Source organism: Colius striatus, chromosome 3, assembly GCF_028858725.1.
Source record: "Colius striatus isolate bColStr4 chromosome 3, bColStr4.1.hap1, whole genome shotgun sequence".
In the NCBI taxonomy this organism is placed as follows: Eukaryota; Metazoa; Chordata; class Aves; order Coliiformes; family Coliidae; genus Colius; species Colius striatus.
The window spans coordinates 9,778,677-9,797,631 of record NC_084761.1 but is presented as its reverse complement, the minus strand read 5'-3'; the positions used below and the strand labels follow the sequence as shown (position 1 = coordinate 9,797,631).

Here is an 18,955-nt window from a genome sequence, read left to right as displayed (position 1 = left end):
AGAATGAACACACTGCTCCTTCACATGCTAGTCACCTCTACTTGTACCATAATTCTGAAAAGCATTAAGTGGCTGGAAGATGTGTTTGCTAAGTAGCTTGATTTGTGTTAAGCATGAAGACAAGCATTTAAAAAACACACAGTTGGAGCTTTTAAGCGTCGTGCATTATTACACAATCACTACCTAATGGGTGAAATATAATCCTATACTGGTGCTTACAGGTGTAAGAGAAGAGCTTTGTTCTGAGTGAAGTTGATAGGCATAGACTTCTTTTTGGGTTGCTTATCAAAACTAAATCTGTCCCCACTCCTTTTTTCTCAGTTCATTCCGTCTGATTTTCCCAGCGACTGTCTTCGGCAGCTGCTGGACAAATTCAATCTGATGCAAGAGAGGGGAAAAAGCAAAATAAGCAGATTTCATTTATCAGTTTATTGTTATTCTTTTTAAGAACAGCATAGATCTCCACCCTGCTTCGTTTGAATAGGAATTTGGTGACTGGGGAAATAACAATTTGTTTTTGGCTTGTGTCTTTAATTTTCCAAAATCATCTTTAAAATAGTACTTGTTATTGTTCTTGCACAGCACATATTTGGGCTTTGTCTGTTACTGCATTTGAACTGAGTCTAATCTTTCTGTTTCTAGACTCCTCTTGGTTAAAATACATGGGACTTTTGCATTTTTCAATACAGCCATGTTTACTTGCCTTTCGGGGGTACTTGTATGGAGCAGTGATCTTCTTGACGTGATCTTGCAATTCACGTACCATTTTCTTTGGATCTTGTGTCTTGAAGGAAGGAGACAAGACAACAAAAGCTTTTACCACCTGCAAAGGGAAAACAAAAAAACCCAGCATTAATTAAACTAGAGCAACCTAACAAATGAGGCAATTGCTTGAGAATAAGTGAGCATTGCCTGCAATGCAGGCTTGCTGTGTTACACCCACACAGTAGAGCAAAATTCATGTTGTGTAAGCAAATGTAAAATTCTGAAAGACTGTTTCTACCTGGCATTATTAAAGGTCCTAACATGATAAAAGTTTCAATCCACTTCCAGAGTTGTAAGAATTCTATAAAGTACTGTGTTAAAGTTCTTAGATGCTAGGGCTGTTTCTGTAAAGATATGATGTTAAAGAATGTAATTTCCCCGGCAGTAGGTCAAACCGTACACCACTTCCTGCCAAAGTCACCTTTATAGTCAGCATCATGTTCTTTAGGAAGCTAAGGATTATATTTTCATTCCAAAAAAAAACCCCGAATATGTGATACACAAACTAGGTGGAAGTGTTGATCTGCTTGAGGGCAGGGAAGCTTTACAGAGAGGTCTAGATGGGCCAAGGTCAATGCCATCAGTTTCAGTAAGGCCAAGGGGCAGGTCTTGCACTTGGGCCACAACAACCCCCAGCAGTGCTACAGGCTTGGGGAGGTGGCTGGAAAGCTGCCAGGCAGAGAGGGACCTGGGAGCGTGGAGTCACAGCGGCTGAACATGAGCCAGCAGCATGCCCAGGTGGCCAAGAAAGCCAATGGCAACCTGGCCTGGATCAGGAACAGTGCTGTCAGCAGGAGGAGGAAAGTGATCATGTCCCTGTACTTTGGTGAGGCCTCATCTCCAATACTGTGTCCAGTTTTGGGCCCCTCTCTACAAGAAGGACATTGAGGTGCTGAAGAGGATCCAGAGGTGGGCTACCAAGCTAAGAAAGGATTTGGAGCACATCTCATATGGGGAATGGCTGAGGGGTCTGGGCCTCTTTAACCCAGAGAAAAGAAGGCTCAGAGGAGACCTTATCACTCTCTACAGCTACCTGAAAGGAAGTTGTAGTGAGATGGGGGCTGGTCTGTTCTCCCTAGTACCAAGCAATAGAACAAGAGGAAACGGCCTCAAGTTGCACCAGGGGAGGTTCAGGCTGGATATGAGGTGGAATTTATCTACTGATAGGATTGTCAAACATTGAACAGGCTGCCCAGGGAGGTGCTAGAGTCACCATCCCTGGAGGAGTTTAAGAGACAGGTGGATGTTTTGCTTAGGGAAATGGTCTAGTGCTTGATAGGGCTGGGACAAAGGCTGGACTCAGTGATCTGAAAAGTCTCTTCCAGATGAAACAATTCTATGATTCTCTAACTGCTGCTCCCCTGGATTTGGGTGAAGGGATGGAAAAGCTGGAATATTTATTAGAAAAGTTACAAATTCAGTGGAAGTTGAGTGTAGGCTCTGTTACACGAGGCACTATATGGGTTGGAGAGGACCACTACTTACCTCCCCTCTAGTGGGATCTGGGCTGCTGACAACAGCTGACTCCACGACTGCTGGGTGCCGTATCAAAGCACTCTCTATTTCAAACGGCCCAATACGGTATCTAGGAGAGAGAAATGAAATGCTTGGTTGGTAACAGGTGTACAATTACTTTTTTAGACATTTCTTAACATTTTAACTGACATCTACAAACCCAGAGGAGATGATGACATCATCAGATCTCCCCATAAACCATATGTATCCATCCTCATCCATGCTTCCTCTGTCTCCAGTGACATAGAAATTCCCACGCATCGTGGAAGCGGTTTTCACCGGATCATCCTGTTGAACAAGCAATAATTAAGTGTTCTAAAGGTTGAGAAGCTTTAAGCTTCAACATCTGAGTTTTGCCTCTTTGGACACTACCCATGGTATCTTTCACTGCTTGTTTTCTGTCTCAGGAATGTAAGAACTTGTGCTTGTTTCTTCTGGAGGGGAAAACTTAACACAAGGGCAGATAGAGATCTGAAGATCATACAGTGGGTCTGCAGAGGAATGGAAGGGAGAATGCAAGTTTTCTAGGTCAGAATCCTCTCAAATCAAGGAGAGACCCAGGTCTTTGGTGTTGCACCTGGTGCTGTAAATTCATACCATGCTGTAGGCCTGAACTGTCTCCTCAGAAATTCACTTTTTGCTTACCACGTACTGAGTGAAAAAGTTAAACGGCCGCTTGGTATCTGTTTTGACAGCAATGTCTCCTTCTTTCCCAGGAGGCAGAACGTTGCCATTTTCATCTATAATCTGCAATAAGAAAGGCAAATGGATGATTATAACATCTCTCTTTAAGAGAGCTGTGTTCTAAAACTAACCAGCAACAAAGAGGTCAACCAAAAAAGTTGGCCTGCCCTCAACGCCGCCGTACAGTACTGAAAGTTGTGCGGTATGTTGTCTTCTCCTCTGTCTTAGTTCCTGTAAAAGGGATAGCAAAGGAGACCTTTCACCATACCTGAACATCGTAGGGAGGAGCTGCCTTTCCCAAGGAACCTGGCTTAATTTTCATTCCTTTCATATTTGCACATATCATTCCCTGTTGGAAAGACAACTGGGCTGAGTATATTTCACTGTCATTCCTCGGACTATTCCTCTTCTTGTACTATGCCCACTGTTGAGCTAGCAAAAGATCTAAATCATCCTTCTCCATGAGCCAAAACATTTGTGAACTCTAGTCAGAGTCTCTGCCAAATGTTCAAGTTATTTTACAGCTTAAGTAGTCTTGGAAGCAGCATCATAACCAAGCCATAGTTCTAACCAAACAATAAACCCTCTTGTAGGCAATTGACTAGATGATCTCTAAAGATCCCTCCTAACCCCTACCATTTTGTGATTCTATGATATGGTAAAATATATATATAAAATACACATAACATAAAAACCATACATATTCCATATTTACCATGAGGAATGAGATCTCAAGTCCCCTAAATGAGGTGTAATCCTTTACAAAAAAGCTGAACGTACAATTTCGGTTTGGCCATAGGCTTCATAGACAGTCAGTCCTGTTTGGCTCTTCCACTGTGCCATCACTTCTGGATTGAGTGGTTCCCCTCCGCTCAAACAGTGCTTCAGTGTCTTCAATGTGTACCTTCATAGCCAGAGGACATTGCTGAGTATCAGAGGACAGAAAGGGACAAAATCGGCTCTCCCTGATGTCCGTATGTCCAACCCTCTAACTTGAGGACACACTAGAGAAAGCCTTGAGCTGCAGTTGAAGAGTGGGGCTGGAAAGAGGCTGCCAAAGATGCACAGAACTGATGGCAGTGCAGCCACACTGTCCCTTCAAGGGTGGAATACCAGCCTCTCTATTTACTGTGTAAGGCCCCAGGGCAAAATTTGCTCTGTGTTGGAAGGACAGAGCCCTGGCACAGGCTGCCTGGGGAGGGTGTGGAGTCTCTGGAGGCTTTCCAAACCCTCCTGGACATGTGCCTGTGAGACTTCATCTAGGCAGACCTGCTTGAGCAGGGGAGTTGGACTAGGTGATCTTTAGAGGTTCCTTCCAACCCCTACCATTCTGTGATTCTGTGCCTGAGGGGTGGATTTCATCACATCTCTCAGCAGTGCTCAGAAAAAGGCTCTGCCTCCTTACAGACCCTCCCTCCAACACAGGGTTTGCATCACTCTAGGAGCTTAAGTGGCTATGAGGGCTTGTAGAAATCACAGTTAAAGAGCCAGGCAATGGTTTGAACAGACACACACAGCTGTTGGCAGCAGCAGTACCTGGTGAGGTCGTGCTGTACCAGGATGCGGTAGGCAGTTGGGGCACTGCACAGAGTGGTCACTGGATACCTGCACAAGGTCTGGCAAATGTGGACAAAAAGAAGGTGGTTAAACAATAAACAAAGGGCCTGATGATAGAGCCAAGTCTCCATCAACTCTGGCTGAGTTGCAAGTAATGCTGTATTAAAAAGGCTTGTTTTGGACTGGCAAATGTATATATCCTCCTTCACCTGGGACAGAACACAAGATGTGAGTACCTCACTAGAAAAATAACGATTTCAGCCGAGCCTCTGTTTTCTACCATATCTTTATTTCTCACTCACAACACCAGCAGCTGATTCAGTCACTCAGGTAAAGCTAAGCCATACTTTTGTGGGTTTTTTTTAACCTCACCTTTGCCTGCAATGAAAATTTTCTCAGAGAGGGGACAGGTAGTGTCTTTGCTCCAGCCTCTACTAATAAACTTCACTTTGTGCAGATATGTCAAACCCCATGCACATTGCAAGCATGTGTTTGCAAAGCCAAGGAATTGATACAAAAATAGAAAACCAAACTAGAAACTACCATTTTAGAAAGGAAATGAAACAAGATTAAAATCCTCAAGTAACCCCAACATGTTAGGGAAGTACACTTTCCTGTGTAGGTGCTTTGAGCCGTTTGGGAACAGTGCTCTTCCCTTTGTGTTAGGCTGAACCTCAGATTGTCTTGAGAAGCTTGAAAATAAATTTCTCTAAGAACAAGCCACATCTCACAGCTTCACTGTTTTCCAGTGCTGACTTGCACTGGGTCTAATTAAAATATTGATTTACATGCAATTCAGCTCATCTATAATTTCAATAGTGAAATACAGTAGGGGAGAGTGCTTAACATCTAACTCTTACTGGTGGGAAGCAGCTGGTAATATCCTGTGCCCAAGAGTCACACAGCAAAATCCTTCCTGTATTATATTCCCATTGAAAGAACAATCACCTTATGGTTATGCAGTCTTAAACCAGCTAATCCCACAAACCTAAGAGGCTTAGTTTTGTGGCCTGCCTGGAAAACAACATGAAACATGAGTAACTTCATTGTGAGGTTCTTACATTTAAGACTTCTGTTGGATCAAACTGTGGCATAGCATGTACAAAAACACACGTGCCTTGGAACCATGGACCAAAAACGCTCCCAACAGCTGCCTTTACCCAAGCGGGGTCTGTCATGTTCCACATGATGTCTGAGGGAGTCAAATTCATCCAGTATCTGTTGAAAACAAAGGTGATCAATATAAAAGAGTCTGCAGGTAGAAATCAAGAATGTGAGAGTTTTGGTTTGGGTTTTTTTTTTTGCTTAGAAAGGCACAGTAAATTTGATCCAAAACTCAAGAGCTCAATAAATGCCTTTTGCCTGACCTTCAAACTGATGGCAAAGATAAAATCAAACAGTATCCTAACTCATTATCAGCCTGGATTAACAGGCAAGTAGTTTCTAAAACAGAGCTGTACAGCACATTGAACAAGATCCTTCCAGGGTACAATTCAGCTGAGGAGACCAAAAGAAATGACATGTACAGTATTGGGGGAGCCTATCATCTGTCATGAGTTTATTGCATGCAAAACCATTTGCTTCACATTTCAGAGCTGTAAAGGCACGGTTAGCTGAATACCTTCCACAGAGAAATAAACCCAGGCCAAAGCTTCCATAGGAATGTTCAACCATTTTGGGAGAGCCTGTGGTACCACTGGTGAAATATATTGCTGTTGGATCACGGCTTTTTGTCTTCACGCAGTTATGGGTAGCAGGAGCAGCCCTTAGGAAAAGAGCAAAGGTTGTATGAGACAGTGGCTGGGTGTTATTCAGCACACTTAGCTTGGATCCTTTGTGCCTGATAGATGCAGGACTGTTTTTTTAGTGAAATGTAAGGGATAAGAAACCACTGAGATCCCTTCACTCTTGCACTGCTAGTTCTGTATTAAAGTGTTGCTGATCACAGAATGGTAGGGGTTGGAAGGGACCTGTAGAGATCTAGTTCAACAGCCCTGCAGAAGTAGGTCCACCTAGATCAGGTTAATCTTGCTCTTTAACTATTGTCTGTGTCCACCTTCTCCAGTGTAAAAACACTTCTTTGCCTCCCTTAACCACCAAAAGGCCCAACACTGTGTGTTTGGCCAAAGTGCCCTCAGAAAGCATATTTTCCATCCTTATTGTGATTAGCTGAGTGAAGACCCACTAGTTAATTATCCTGGCCACGTTTGGGCAGCGTGGAGAGGCTCAAATTCTTACTTGCAGGGTACATGACATAAATATTTAACATCTTTTACTAGGATGAGAAAGCAAAACTGTTTCTTTTTCTCTGCCAGGACTGATGTTCAAAAAGGTTTAGCTTGGCATTCAAAAGTTGCCCACATCTGCAAGGCTGGGCATAGGAAGCCTGTCTGCCCAGGCCTGTGACTCCCTTTGCTGGCTGATGGGTAGAAAGGCTGCCCCACAGCTCTCATTGGAACCTTACAGCTTCCTGGACAGCTTAGCAGTCAGCTAAGGCTCCCGGGACACGGGGAGCTGGGGACTCTGGGCAATTAGCCTGTTAGATAGGCAGGCTGCCAGAGATCTGGTGAGACAGCAAGCCAGGCAGGATGGCAGCCCAGCAGCTGGGGAAGACTGGGAGCCTGACAACTGAGCAACCCTGGAGCCAGACAGCACTTTGCAAGGCTGCCATCCAGGGAGCACGGACAGTCTACCTACCTGACTGTGACAGCCTCTTACTTCCCTCCCACCCTGTCAGAGGTCTCTAGTTCACTAATGAGACAAAAGAGTGTTTAAAGAACATTAGGGGCTTTTTCACTCAAGATAACTATGGTGGGAGTTAAGGTAGAAGGCACTTACTTGAGCAAATCATTGAAGTTCAGCCACTCAGCCCTTCTGCTTTCTGATACAATGAGCTTTGTTTTCAGAAACTGGCACTTGGATGCAACCGAATCCACTGCAGGAGCAAGCACGTCAGTTGTAATAATGCACTTAGCCTTGGAAGCCAGCAGTCTATAGCAGATGTCTTGTGCTGTCAGTTGTATTGTCCCTGGGATGATGATTATACCTGAAAGTGCAATCAAATTGAAAAGTTATTAGGTATTCTTTCACTTTCAGTCTTGATCACTTCATAGCTTCTCCAGTTTGGTTGGACACCAGCACTATTCAATCCAAAAATGAGAAGGCAAAACAAGTCCCACGCATCTGAACTTGAACACAGGTGTGCAGATCTGAAGCACAAAATAGCTTCTGTTTCTACAAGATCATTTGCTCCAGGCACAATATAAGTACTAAGTTTCACTTTGGGGCAATAAACACTAGCAGCTTTAGGTCTGTTGAAGTTAAATCAAATTGATTTATAGCATAACCAAACTGATTTAACACAATCAATGCAAGTCACAGAAAGTGTAAGAAAAATGAAGAAGGTAATTCCATCAGTCATAAATGACTACCTTTGTCAGCTCCTTTGATTGTCAACTGTTCAAGCAAAGGCAAATCAGAAATGGAATGAAATGAGTTGTTGACCAACTTTTGACATAGAAGGTAGCAAGCGATCTGCAGACCATTAGAAATGCTGCAGTTCACCTGTTCTCATACACGCCACATGCAGCAGCCACCACTCTGGAATTCGGGGCAGAATCACTAAAACTCGGTCTCCTCTCTGCAGACTGCATGGCCCAGACAGCACATTGGCCACTTTTTGGGATAGGATGCTCAGCTCTTCAAAGCTCCATTTAATTTCATCTCCTTTTCCATTTATCCACCATAAAGCTGGATTTGATGGTCTCTTTCTCTCCTATACACAACACAAAGGTAAAGATCATGCTGGTTACTTCTGAAGCTCCTGGAGGTCATTGCAGAGTTGTTGGGATGCTCCAGGCAGTGGAATCTTACATATTCTAAGGCAGGGATATGAAGCATATTCTGTTTAAAAGAGCCCTTTTCCAAGGCATAAATAAATTGATGTGTATATCTACCAGGTTTGCAAGGCTTATAAATTATTTAGAGGCTTTTATGAGCCCAGCACTGCACACACTGCTGAATCAAAGGTCACAGAAACAAAACACCATGTCCCCTCTGATGGTAAAGCAAACCACCTCCCCTTTCTCTGCACTTAAAATAGAAATAGGGGAGGAAATTCTGGCCCCACTGAAGAGTGTGGTAGTTTTACACTTGACTTTGAGAATAGGGGTACAGCTTCACTAAGGATACTGAATTTCCAGGGTCAGAAACACTACCTTTTCTATTTGAGACCACTTGTCCAGCACATCACTTGCAAAATTAAAGTACTCGGGTACTTCCTGTTCACAACGAGCAATTGCTTCATATTCTGAGAAATTCAAAGGTGCAAAAGCCTTGTGATACTGGTGGAACAGTCTGTGGAGTGTCTGGGTGCCCCACTGCGACCGCAACACTTGAAACTCAAGTAAAATCTTCATGGCAAAAAAGCAGATCTATGGGGGCTGTTGGAGACAATAAGCATCAGAACTATATTTCAATTATTATTTCCCTCCTACAAGAGACAGAAAAATCAATGATAGTATTATGATGTGCACATTCCCAGATGAGCTGTTGGCTCCAAATGGAACAGGTGTATTCAGAGCATCAAATCCACCTTTTAATGATGTTATCCCACCTCTCCCTGTGGGTCAGCTAAGGCTCTGGTAATCCTTTTAAGTCTCTTACCTTTTCATCTGTCCATAGGCGTCTCAGAGAATTCCCCTTGGAACTGACAATTCTGCCTACCCAAAGTAGGGGCTTGAAACTGAACAGTTGGGTGTCTAAACAAACAAACCAACCCACCAAAACCCTCAAACCAAAAAGGTACAAGAACTTGTCAGGACTTTTACCCATTATTCACATGTTTTGAGCACCACAGCAGCCTGGTTTTTGCCTCAGAATCCAGGATGTAGCCATCATACACAACTACTCAAAGACCAGGGTATCTGCCAACAAGCAGGGGTGAGGGGTCTGTGCATTTAGCTAATATGGAAGAGATGTGATAAACATCCTTATCTTTGCTTTGGTTGCTAAAGCAATAAACATTAACTAGAAGTATGTTCCACATTGCACCATTTGCTCAGCCTTCCTTTTGTCTGAAGAGAAGACTGAGCTTCCTCACCCTCCAGGACATTTGTTGGACAGTGAAGTATCATGAATAACTCAGAAGTAGTTTTCCACATCCTATTATTGATTTATTTGCCAGACTGATGCTTTGGCCACATCTGAATTTGTCTTTAAATACACAGAGCTGCATTTGGTTCCAATGCCACTCGTAGTTGTGTATTACCCTGAAAACACTTTGCAAAAGAGTGAGTTAGAGCCATACATACAGGAATATGATGCTCAGGATTCACCATCAGAGACTAAAAGATGTAGATGGAGGCCTTTTCTTTCTTCACATAGTCTGCTTATAACATATGTCTTCTTGTCTCTGTCCTTAACAAGTTATTACAAAAGCCTGATGATAGAACTCATGGTTAATCAGTGAATCTTTGTTTTGCATGAGATCTGAGTCAGCAATTGCCAGCTCAGACCTAGATGTTCTTGCAGAAGGAAGCTGCTTCTCCCATCTGCTTAATACAAACCAGAAGGGTATGACTACTCTCTGGTATTCCACCCCCCTTCATAAAAGTGAGAATCATGTGAAGAAAGAGGAATAAAACATGACTTTATAGATTCTTCTTTTTTGTAAATTAGCAGATGGCATCTTTAATTTTTGAGAAAACTGAGCATTTGAACAACTACAAAATAAAACCTAAGTTCTCAGAGTGTTTACCTGGACTTTCTCAGTGCTTACCTGGAGATGGTATTTGTGATCAGGTGAGACTTCTTTCAACCTCTCCTCATGAATCTTGCCTACTATTTGATTGGCGAGTATTGCCTCCTCCTGGCTCACTCTGGTTCTCTGAGAGGTTGGAGCCCTTCATTAGTATCACACATCATGTTCAGTGGTGGGGATTATTTCCTCCCTGAAAGCATAGACTTCATTTATCCAATTACCTTCTGAAGAAAGGCATAATCATTGAAAAAGTTGAGAGAAAATGGAAAGAGTGCTGAGTACGAATGACTGTATTTCTGGTTCACTGCCTTTGGAGAATGGATAATCCACCAGACCTTAATATATAACTATATTCTATGGCACCAGTGACTCTGCAAACGGCAACAGCAAGTCTTTATCTTCAGATTCTGGAGTTAAACATAGTATGAGAATTGGTATGATAAAGATATGAAGATTTTCATAAGCCTGGTGCCAGGAAATATCATCTGATGGACACTTTTGTAGAGAAGAGAAGAGACACGCAGTTCTGATGTGAGCCATCAGCTCTGAGGAAGACAATGAAAACTCAAACTAGGGTCATTGATACTAAACAGGGAGGCAAAGTAATGAGACATAAAAGACAAAGTGATGAGACATAAAATCCATGCTCTGGAAGGCAGTGACATGATACAGGAACTCCATCTATTCAGTTATCAGACTAGCACAGGCAATAAGCCCTGCAAAGGGTAAATACTTTAAAATTAAAGACCTAGATAAATAGAATCTATATGTAAGCATATACATAGAGTATATTATGCATACAGAGATTGTATATAAATCTAGGTATTTAAAAGACGTGTAGATGTGGCACTTCAGGACATGGTTTAGTGTGGTGAGCATGGCAGTGCTGGGTTAATGGTTGGATACAATGATCTTAAAGGTCTTTTCCAGCCTTGATTCTATATAGAGGCAATGAAGGGTATAATTAGGGATCAGAGTCAGGAAATAGTCAGAGATGTTGCTAGAAACAAACAGCAAAGAGAGCACCTGCAGAAGTAATGGACTGTGGAGAGGCAGAACCAGGCTGGTTCCACCCCAGGCAGAGCCCTGCATGTGGACTCTCTGCAGGCATCAATGCATGGCCAGTCTTCCAGGAAAACCACTGAATTGCTGTGTGTTAGGAATGTCTGAAAGCTCTCAAGTCACTTTTGCAAACTGAATATTAGCTCTGAAATTATTCAGTGGTAAACTATCCAATCTGGCACCAGTGCTTACTGACGTTAAGGTGATCTGAGAACTACCCCATTTTTCTGATCTCCTTGCTAATTAACTGGTTCTGCTTCTCCTCTTGCCATTTTCAATCAAGATTGAGAGCTAGCATAATTATGTCTTGAAGTGCCTGGAAGACCATGTACTCAGAGGAATTAAAGTGGTCAGGACAATGACAAACACAAGAAATTCCCAGTGAAACCTGGGGGAAAACAGTGCAGAGCTCATTTCTTTGAATTTACACTTGAGGAGTACATGCAGTGTCAGTCAGAGAAAGAATGTTTGGGTTGGAGTTCATGGTCCATCATGCCCCTAACAGGGCACAATGTCTTCCATCTGCTCTTACCATGTTGCAAGTGACTTCTTCCATTCCTCACTCCACTGGGCTGTTATGTGGATTTCAAGTTGTGTAAAACACATACACACAGAGTCCCTCTGAACACACAGTGTTCCTAACATATGTACATGAGAGGGCATGAAGCTTATCTTCAGCCCAATGTAGAGAGACTGGAATCAATGAGTGAGTTTGCTCACAAGTTTTCCAGATTTGGCCTTTTTCCCTAGGGTAAAACAGGATAAATTCCTAAGAGCACTCAGGGATTTACAGCAACAGCTCTAGTGATATGCTCTGACTGCCTGCACCATGTAAGTAGAGTTTGAGACACACAATACTACTGCTACTGTTTGGAAATGTCATTAACCATTACTCATGGATTATACACACAAAGATGGGTAAGTCTGATTTGTCCTCAAACTCTTAGAGCAAAAAAACCCAAAGACCCAAACAGTGAGCATACTATAGCAGCCCTTCCACCAGCACACATAGAAAAAAACAGTAGAACAGTGATTTTAATGGTAGTAGCAACAAAACCTAGAAGTTTCTTATTTGCTCACCAAAATGTACCTGCTCCCAGAATGTAGGATTCAGAACAGCTGTTAATGCTAATGTAGTAGAGAACCACCCAAAGCAGATAATGCAGACTGTCTCTGGCATTGCTTACTTGTACTTTGGACAGAAGGCAGCCTAAAGGCTGTTTGTATGGGATGAATCTTTAAAGGACTGATTAATAAAAAAAACAAACCCACCTCTTTTTTAAAGGAAATTACAAAAGTGACTGAAGTGTAACACTTTCTGCATGCAAATGCTCCAGAGAGTAGAGTTTATTTTTCATTAGGAGCAGAATTAGACCTCAAAAGAAATCAATTTTCAACTGTCCTTTGGCTTCAGTAGTGCAAGCTCAGATCCATTTAGATTGATGTAATCTACACTGATGCAGGCTTTTGTGCATTTGTTTTCTCTTTGTTTTTGACCTGAGGCGATTATGTGCTCTGTAGCTAGAAAGCAAAGCAATATCCATTTCACAGCTTAAGACTATGAAAGAGGTGAGATGCACCTGCACAGCCTCTCCTGGGACTTGGGTGTGTTTGGCAGCTTATGAATTAGTTGTCCTGAAAGGTCATCAACAGCTACTACACAGCGCATTTGCTATTTTCCCAGGCTCTTGGTACAACAGCAGATGTGCTCTTGGGTACTGCGTAGCAGATTTACAACAGAACCAAGAATTTCTGAGATAAATAACCCTGGGCTCTTTTTTGGTTCACTGGTGTTTCTGTGTTCCCAGTAAATACAGCCTCGGTCACAGAGTTCAACTACTACTTGTATCTTCTGAAGCAAGAGTAAAGAGTACACAGGCTACTCTGTGGCAGCACTGTGTGAGGTGCAAGTGCTACAGAGGGATAACAAGATGTGTGACCTAGGGGTGGTCTAAACCTCTGCTACACACACACCCACATAACTATGCTTGACTGTTACTGAAATCTCAGTCTGAACTGACTACTCTGTCCAGGAAATCCTTGATTATGTTTAATCCTGAAATTATATGTGACCCAGCACTGGAATTCTGATCATCAACAGCTATTAAAAAAACAAACCATTCTCATGAAACTATATTTGACACACGGTTACACACTTTGTAGCTCTCAATGGGAATGATGCACATTCAAAAAGAAAGGCAAAAGCTAAAGGCAAGTCTGATTTCTCCCTTTCTACCAGTATTTTCAAAACATTTTCTCCCACAAACATTCAAAATGACAGGGAGTGTATTGCTTTAGAAGCACTCCAAAGCACCAGAACAAAAATTGTTACTTTCTACTCTTGCTCAGAAGGTTGTCTAAGACTGAGAGGGAAGAGGATGCCAGAAGGCAGAAAAGCAGTCCAGGATGAGCCTGTTCTCATTAGGAGCTTGGCAGCAAAGCTATGCTCTCCCACACTCATTGTTCCTTAGTTTCTTCCTTTGTATTTTCCTCAAGATCATCTTTGGTAGCTGTTGAACAAACTTCAAGTTGTCTGTAATGGGAAATAACAACATTTAGCAGTTTGACACAACTTCTTTCCAAGCTGTGTTTCTTTTCTGTGGCAAGCTATGGGCAATAGAGGATGAAGCAGGAAGGCAGCACATCAGTCCCCATACCTAACAAAAAGAAGGAGTTACATTTTAGAGAAGCAGAGCTCATTAACTGAGTGATTCAGTAGCTCTTCAAATGAGTAGTGCAGGGTAATCACATACCATGGAATTTGAGCACAATTTGGACTTCAAAGGAAGCAACTAAGAGGCTTTATTTCATTACTTGAAACCCTGGCCAGTGAGGCAGATCTGGGAGTCCTACCTAAATTGACATTACCCAGGAAAGCAAAATGATGGTCCTCACCTCTCTCCCAGAGGTGATAAAAAGCACTACAGGGAATGCATAGTGCTTATAAGAATTTACCTAACACCACTATGTGAACAAATAACCATTATAACCAGTAACTATTTAACTAATATAAGAAATGTGTCTAAGCCCTAGTCAGGCCAGTCATTATCTAAACCCTTCACAAAGGACTGTTGTTGTTTAGACCTAGAGAGCAACTAAGCATCACACAGCTGCTAGCTCACTCCTCCCTCCAGCAGTGGAATGGGGAGGAGAATGGGGAGGAAAAGGTAAAACTTCATGGTATGAGATAAGGACAGTCTAATAGGACAAGAAGGATAGAAGAAACAATAACAACAATTTTAATAAAAGAATATATATAATGCATAGTTACTCACCAGTCAGAACCCAATGCTCAATCCGTTCCCAAACTGTAATCTCTCTTTCTCCAGCCAGCTTCCCCAGTTATATACTGAGCATGGCTTCAGTATGTATGGAACATTCCCTTGGCTAACTGGGGTCAGCTGTCCCAGCTGTGCCACTCCCAGCTTCTTGTGAAAATCAATCCTTTCCTAAGGCAAACCCAGGCCAGCAGATTACATGAATGATCTGGTTGCTTCACTTCAGACAAAGTGACTTACTTTGCCAAAAAGTACTCACATTTGAAATCTGAAGGTGTTTAGAAAGAATCAAATTCTGAAACTGTGACCAGGTTACATCTCTCAACATGGTTTTACAATAGCATTTAAAAATCTAATGCTATTTCTAGTTATTCTACTCAAAAAATGACATTGTTAAAATGTCCAACAACATTCAACATTTTTGCTCTGTTCTGACCAAATCAAAGAGAGAAAAGTTAATCTCCCAGAACAAAGCTGTTACTCAGGAAAAGGGAAGAGAAACCAAAAACCCTGCACCATGGTTATTGGAACCATGTGCAGAAACTGAGGGAAGCCAAAGACAGACCACCAGTGAGGTCTTTTTTGAAGAGAAGCTGGCCAATTATTGCTTAGCCAGGTGAGGCTTATCCTGCCACTCCTGATGAACTATTCACATTGAACTCTGAATGTGGGTTCCTGGGGATCTCTCTAACCACTCTGGATACTCTGCTAGTGGAGTTTGATTCCTGTACTATTTACTGCCATAGAGCCCACTGCCACCAGTGTGAAAATCATGCTGAGATTTCCCCCCACCTGCCATATTCTTTGAGTCTGATAATCTACAACCAGTGCAAACTGCTGAGGACCTTGACAGGCTATAGATTGTTGCCAGTTGAGGCTTTCACCCATGCTGTAGTGTTCAAACCCCCTGCTACTGTAACATCCCAGCATCATCTTTCTCCATTCAGCTAGTCAATCAAAATGTCTAGAAATACATTTAATATGTTATAACTGTGTTTAATTCCTAAAATCTGATTCTTTTGCTTAAAATAATTAGGATGAATTTATGCTCGTACTCACAAGTTAATTAGATGAAGGAACATTTTTTTCCCTGTACATGATCACAGCAAAATCATCTGTAGTTTCAGTGTAAGATGACAACATCAAATCCTCTCAGTAAAGGCCTAGGATGTTGCACTAAGCAGTGTTTACTTATGCAAACAGGATTGGGTCAGATTGTCAATGTTACATTTCAAAACCTGATTAAAAGAAGTTCCAAGATCAAAAAAGCAGAACAGCACTGTTCCAAAATATAACTTGATTGTATTTCTAATGCCATTATTAGGTTTGATTAGAGGAGTTTTAATTTGAAGGTGCTTTGGCAAGACCTGCTCGTATATTCAGAACTCAGTGATAATTGTCTTTCTCAGGTATTTGTAAGGTGCAGTAACCTTTTTTCACATGCTGAAGAATTAATTCAAGAGGCAGAACAGTGGCAGCTTTTACCACCTAAAGAAGAGAGCTAGAGTAAGTCAACACTCAGCAGTCACTAACTTGATGAATAATGTTCAACAGAAAGACTGAGATGAATAACACAATTTTCTACAATCAAATTTATTTCAAGCCAGTGGAAATATAAGTTTCTGAGCCAGATGCTGGACAGCTTTCTGGTTTTTGTTACTTGCTGAGCTGCACAAACAGGCCTTAAAATTACTCATAGTGAGCGTAGTGGCATTCCCAGCAGACAGCAGTTCTTCACTGGTGCCTGTGTAGACACGCATGACCTCGCAGTACTCAAGAAGAGGTGACTGAGGTAGGCCATATTTGCTTAATGACTTTCCTAAGAAGAATAGCTAGGGGACATTGCTTCAAGATATAGGATCAAAATGGGGTTCAGAAAAGACATTGCCAAAGTTTTAGATTAGTCTGTGCCCCTAATTTTTCCGAAATCAAAAGGATGTCAGATGCCTCTTTTGCTTCTCAAATACATTTGAAGATGTCAGTCTGCATGTTAATACAAGCCAAGACTTCCCTCACAGACATAGCTATTTCTCAATACACACATAAATACCTTAGGTAGCTTCTAATACCAAAGTCTTTACCCTCACTGTGTTTGTGGCTGTTTCAACTCGTGCTGGATGCTCTATCAGGACATTCCCTCTCTACTTTGAGCAGCCTGATGTGATTCCTAGAGAGGAAATGAAAATTTGGTATTAAGAAACAAAGCTGAGCAAATAATTTTGAAATCATTGGTTCAGAGATAAACCAAATCCAGGGCTTCTGAGATAGTTATGATGCCTTCAGAGCCCTGTGAAAACCCCAGGTTCTTGCAAGCTGTAAACATACATGTTCAGAGGGAGGCACTTTAAAAGTCACCAGTGAACTGAAAATATGTCCCCAAATGTGTTTGATTCCTTACCACATATGTAGCATAAAGACAGAAAGGCCTTGGTAGTTTGGTCTGGATGACAGCATTGCCTCCTCTTCTGGTGAGAGGATGTTATCAATTTAATCTGTTACCTAAAACGAAAGAAAACTCACTCATGAGTAACTAGGTGATATATTGCTAAACTGATAACAATCCTGGTATGATCTTATGTTATTTCAGACTGAAATAACCAGAGTGCCTTACACTCAAAGCACCTGGACATCGTAAGGTGGAACTGCTTTTTCCTAATGCATCGAGCTGAAGTGCATTGCATCCCCTTGCGAGCTGCATGTACAATGCCCTGTAAAAGAAAACAGATTGTGGTTTGTTATTCTATACAAATGCATGTTTTTTTTTTTTCAGCTGAGTAACTAAATAATTCTATAATTCTAAAAGAAATAAAAGATATTAATTTTAAAGCATATTTTGTCACTGTGAGGATGGTGTAAATCAGCAGAGCTGAGAGAAATCCATGCAACAGTATTGGCCTACATCAGTGAAAGATCCTAATCAGTGGGAAATATCCTGTTTTAGTTCAAAGTGGTGTAGCAGATTGTACCAATTGTACTTGAAATGCTTCTGATTTAGATTTGCTTTATGATAATTTATTTCTCAGAAGTGTCCTCTTATTTATATTGGTATGAGCAAAGCAGCAGGGCAGTTTTCTCGGCTCCACTGTCCTTAGTGTCTGTATTCTACTGATATCTTTTGTAGATGGATGAGCAAATCCACAAACTTGGATTACTTGGACCTAGAATTTCTCCTCATATGAACCACTGAAATGGCATCATGGAACAGTCTGGTCTGAATCAAAAATTTTCTCCAGGGAACTTAGACTGTAGCCATTTGTAATGTTATTTCCACATAATACACACTGTATGCAACTGACTGCAAACATACTGATTTTGCTCTGCCCATAGCATTCACAGATATCTAACCCTGTGTGTGCTCAGTCATGATGGCAGGGTCATTTGATTCTGCTCCACTCATGCAGTTTTGCAGCCTCTTGAATTTGTAACTTCATGTATGTTGGGGAAAAAACCACAAGGAAATAAATGCACTAGAATAACTGAAGGAAAGAATATGGTTTGACCCTAAGGTCCAGCTGCATACAAGCAGAAATGGCAATTTGGCATGTCTCCATGAGGATCCCATCTTCTGAAATTATTACACTGACAGTGCACAAGACACTCTGTGTGGGATGGGAGCAAGGCAGGAATCTCCATCCTGCAATGTGGCTGTGGTGGAATGGATACTCGGTAAGATCTTGCTGCAATACTGTGTGATAAATAGCAAGTGAGAAAATGTAGACAGTCTCTAGGCATTAATAAAACCAGGAGTTCTGTTTGCTGTGAACTTGCTGAAACTTCTTGTCATGGGCATTCCAATAAGCAAAAATCAAAGAGACAGTGACACCATTATTTGCAGGTAGCACATCTCGGAATGGTTTACAGAGAAGAAGGAGATTTCATTACTCATATTTGCTTAGAAACAATCTGTGCTAGAACAAAGAGATGTGGCTTGCCCTGGATCAATCCACGTCTGTGGGTGGCACAAGAATTGAACCTACATTTCTGAATTTGTGCTCTACTGAGAGCACTGTTTCCCTTCATGCCTTGCATTAAAAAGCCACTAATGCAACAGATTTTGTTTTCAATGACACACTCTGGTTTTATTCTTATATTTAGCTTGCCATGTGAAGAAAAGTATGACCTCTGAATCCACGGAGAAAAATGAGATGGAATATGCACATTTTAACCAGCCTGAATCTGACAGACCTCATAGTGTATCAGAGGAGTTCTAATTCATCCAAAGCTTGGTAATGATGAGACAAAAATTATACAAGAAGCATTTAATGGGAAAAAAAGAATTCACATATGGGGTTAAGTGTGTGTAGACATTGTGAATGTACACAATCCTCTTCCA

General features: G+C 41.7%; 1 protein-coding gene across 1 annotated transcript; it reads right to left on the bottom strand.

Moving 5' to 3' along the window:
- Window positions 1-291: 291 nt before the first annotated feature.
- Window positions 292-8,939, bottom strand: LOC104560947 (acyl-coenzyme A synthetase ACSM4, mitochondrial-like). Its single transcript, XM_061992701.1, has 13 exons — window positions 8,739-8,939; window positions 8,086-8,296; window positions 7,360-7,567; window positions 6,143-6,286; window positions 5,583-5,739; window positions 4,501-4,580; window positions 3,745-3,868; window positions 3,233-3,313; window positions 2,926-3,027; window positions 2,441-2,568; window positions 2,251-2,350; window positions 704-823; window positions 292-378 (listed from the first exon to the last, which is right to left on the bottom strand). The coding sequence occupies exons 1-13, from the start codon at window positions 8,937-8,939 to the stop codon at window positions 292-294; spliced, it is 1,743 nt and encodes a 580-aa protein (XP_061848685.1).
- Between the last annotated feature and the right edge of the window lie 10,016 nt (window positions 8,940-18,955).

Coding starts and splice junctions, on each gene's coding strand:
- LOC104560947 (XM_061992701.1), bottom strand. CDS start 8,939: ATGAAGATTTTACTTGAGTTTCAAGTGTTGCGGTCGCAGTGGGGCACC. Junction 4,581..5,582: donor ATCCAACAGAAGTCTTAAAT/GTAAGAACCTCA, acceptor CACATTTGCCAG/ACCTTGTGCAGGTATCCAGT. Junction 379..703: donor CATACAAGTACCCCCGAAAG/GCAAGTAAACAT, acceptor CTCTTGCATCAG/ATTGAATTTGTCCAGCAGCT.